This window comes from Symphodus melops (assembly GCF_947650265.1).
Source record: "Symphodus melops genome assembly, chromosome: 7".
Taxonomy (NCBI): domain Eukaryota; kingdom Metazoa; phylum Chordata; class Actinopteri; order Labriformes; family Labridae; genus Symphodus; species Symphodus melops.
Window position 1 is genome coordinate 16,213,685 of NC_136697.1, and position 2,808 is coordinate 16,216,492.

At 43.9% G+C, this 2,808-nt stretch overlaps 1 protein-coding gene across 1 annotated transcript in view; it reads right to left on the minus strand.

Moving 5' to 3' along the window:
• Window positions 1-2,808, minus strand: part of fgf12a (fibroblast growth factor 12a) — a 28,182-nt gene extending 25,374 nt beyond the window's left edge. The window contains exon 1 of the mRNA XM_079347724.1: window positions 2,219-2,808. Coding sequence (XP_079203850.1) covers window positions 2,219-2,309 — 91 coding nt within the window. The 5' untranslated portion in view covers window positions 2,310-2,808. The remainder of the gene's footprint in view (window positions 1-2,218) is intronic.

A 2,808-nucleotide genomic window follows, 5' to 3' on the forward strand; every position in this document is an offset into this window, starting at 1 on the left:
GAAAAACAGAAACAAAGGACTTTTTTTTTCCTGTGAAAGTTTTCAGTCATGCAGGTGATGATATTTCAAAGCTTAATCCCAAAGGTAGTTGGTCTAGTAGAAGCTTTTCACTCCTCATATAAAAGACTTTTGTACTTCTGAGAGTGAAGCAATTCTTAGTTTGTATATACAACTTTTGAGCGTTCCAAGTTTCAACATCTGATGCTAGATATGACAACTTGCTGCTCTTGACAAAAAAAAAAAAAAGAACAAATGTTTTCCACTAGAACAAATGACCCACATCAACATCAGAGTTCACTCACTGATTTGAACAAAGAAGGGACTGTCCCCACATGTAAAAATAATAGCAGAAGCTATAGGACAAGCAGAGATTTGGCTTTACTGTATCATCTTTTACTGTGTGTTTCACACAAAGCCAAGAGCCAACTCGACACTACAAAGGGAAGCAGGTGCAAACATTTAAGCGTACTCAGAAACATCTTTCAGTGAAACTCCCTGGGAGATGATTTTGGCACAGTGCCCGAGCCTGGAGAGCAAAATGCTCTTCCTGCTTTACATGAACTTGTGCAGGGCCCACGTCCCCACAGCAGTGAGTGATGCAGTCAGATAACAAGCCCAGGCTTTTACCTAATCTCCTGTAAAGTGAGGGTGTGTAGACCATCTTTACATAGAGTGGATCAGGAAAACTGTTACTGTATGAAAAGACAGACAAGTTCAGACAGGAGGTCATTGTGGCTGTTTAAACATCAATAAGCAGTACTACATAAAATCTTAAAGTGTTGTATTATAAGAAAAGACAAGGAGGAACTGCTTTTGATACATTTTTGCGAAGGAATCACAAACATTTAGTGGAAAACTTAATGCAATATCCTCCATCACAACCTTCTTAAACTACATTACAACATTCATGATTGGCATTGATTTGTGTCAACACATGAGCTGACTCATAAAGTTTTGATTGAGGTCATAAGGTTAATCTTACAGCAGGCAGATATGCAGGATAAGGACTGGTCGTGCTTTATATCAGAGTCCTACAGGTCCCAGAGTGCATGCTGCATTTGGTCCAACCACCTCAGAGGAATCAACTGTGCTTAATGGAGTTTCTAATTGTCTGCCCTGAATTTGAGCACTGCTCTTCCTGCTGAAACTACAGGAGCTGTGACATGGTGGAGTGTCGGGAGAAGGTGTTGAATTTTGGAAAAGCACTTGTGTTAAGAGTGAACAACAGCAGTAATGCAGTGAAGTGCTGGAGACGTGACTAGAGGACATGGCAGGCATCATAGGCCTACTGCCAAACCCTGTTGAGTGATGATTGTATTTGTGGGCATGTGAGTGTGTCTGTGTATGTGTGTGTGTCATGGACATTTCATAATGCTCTAATATGTTAAAAAAAAGTCCTTAGTTAGCAATTGCAGGCTTTTTTCTTACACTGTGCCAAGTTTTTTTTTTCTTACACTGTCAAGTTTTTTTTTTTTTTCTTACGCTGTGTCAACTTTTTATTGAAGCAGTTAAGAGTGTAGTTCGGGGCAGTCCTAGAGGTCTAATAAGGGATATCTCCAATTAAGGAGAAGTTTTATTTTAAATAAGAACTTATAGAGGACTTTTGTTTGCCCACAAACAGCAGATACAGTTGGTTAGAAGATCATTAAATGTGATTTTTGTTTAAGATTTTTGAATCTGTGAACAAATAAGAAACTTGCTTCGGTTGAAATCTGAGCACATGAAAAGTTTTGGAGGACTTCCACTATGGCGCTGTCCGTGGTGCTGAACCGCGCTGCTTCTTATGGGGGCCCTAAAACAGCACTGTCTCTCCAGGCCCATGAAGTTTAATGACTTGATCCCTGCATTGTCCTCTTTTTTTTTTTTGGCCCGCTTCAGATGCAGCACTGGAACAAGCTCGACTGCAAATTTAAACCCCAGTCTGGTCTAAGTAACCGGAGTACAGTGCGGCTGCTGGATGCTGCCTTGCCAGCAGCTATCTGCAAACACAAACTCGGGACAGATGCGAGGGGCACTGCAGACTCGGAAGATGTTACTCACACACTCGAGTGTCCAATGATACCCACTTCCCCTCCTCCGCCTTTCTTCCTTCCTCTTTTTATACCCCCCCCCCCCCCCCCTTTTCTTTTTCTTTTTCTTTTTTTGCATCACTCAAGCGAGAAAGCATGCAAAGCGCAGGTAGCTGCAAAGCTACGGTGGTATGTGGTGTGTCTCTCACCGTTGGTGATAGTGGTCGACTTCGATCGTTGTCCACAGAAACACTGCAGCATATGCGCTCCTTTCTGAAGGAATGGCCTCAGAATCCTCATTGATTTGGGTTGATGGGAGCTTTCCTCAATCCAAACAATCGGACAAATGCTATCACAACACAGCAGCAGGGTCAGGCAGCATAGCGTAGCCAGCCAGGCTCACATCAGCCCTCAAAACGCCGGAAGGGCACAGTCTGCAGGACAAATTACGCTAAAACGAGGCATCTTGAGTGATTCCTCTCTTTTCTTGTCTCTCTCTCTCTCTTTCTCCGGTCCTAGCTCTCTCTGTCTATCCTCTTCTCGACCACCGACGGTCATTCGCGTTCACGGCACACTTCTCTTCCGCCACGGCAGGCAACGCAAGGACGTTACAATGTGCTCTTAATTGTACATCCCCCCCCTCCTGTTTCCGCGTCTTTACCAGCAGCGGACGTAATAGCTGGAGAGTAGAGAGGAAGGGGGAGAGTGAGAGAGAGAGGGGGTGAGAAAGAGAGAGAGAGAGAGAGAGAGAGAGCATGCAAGCCAAAGTTAAACTGCAGGGTGAACTGGCAGGCCGGCC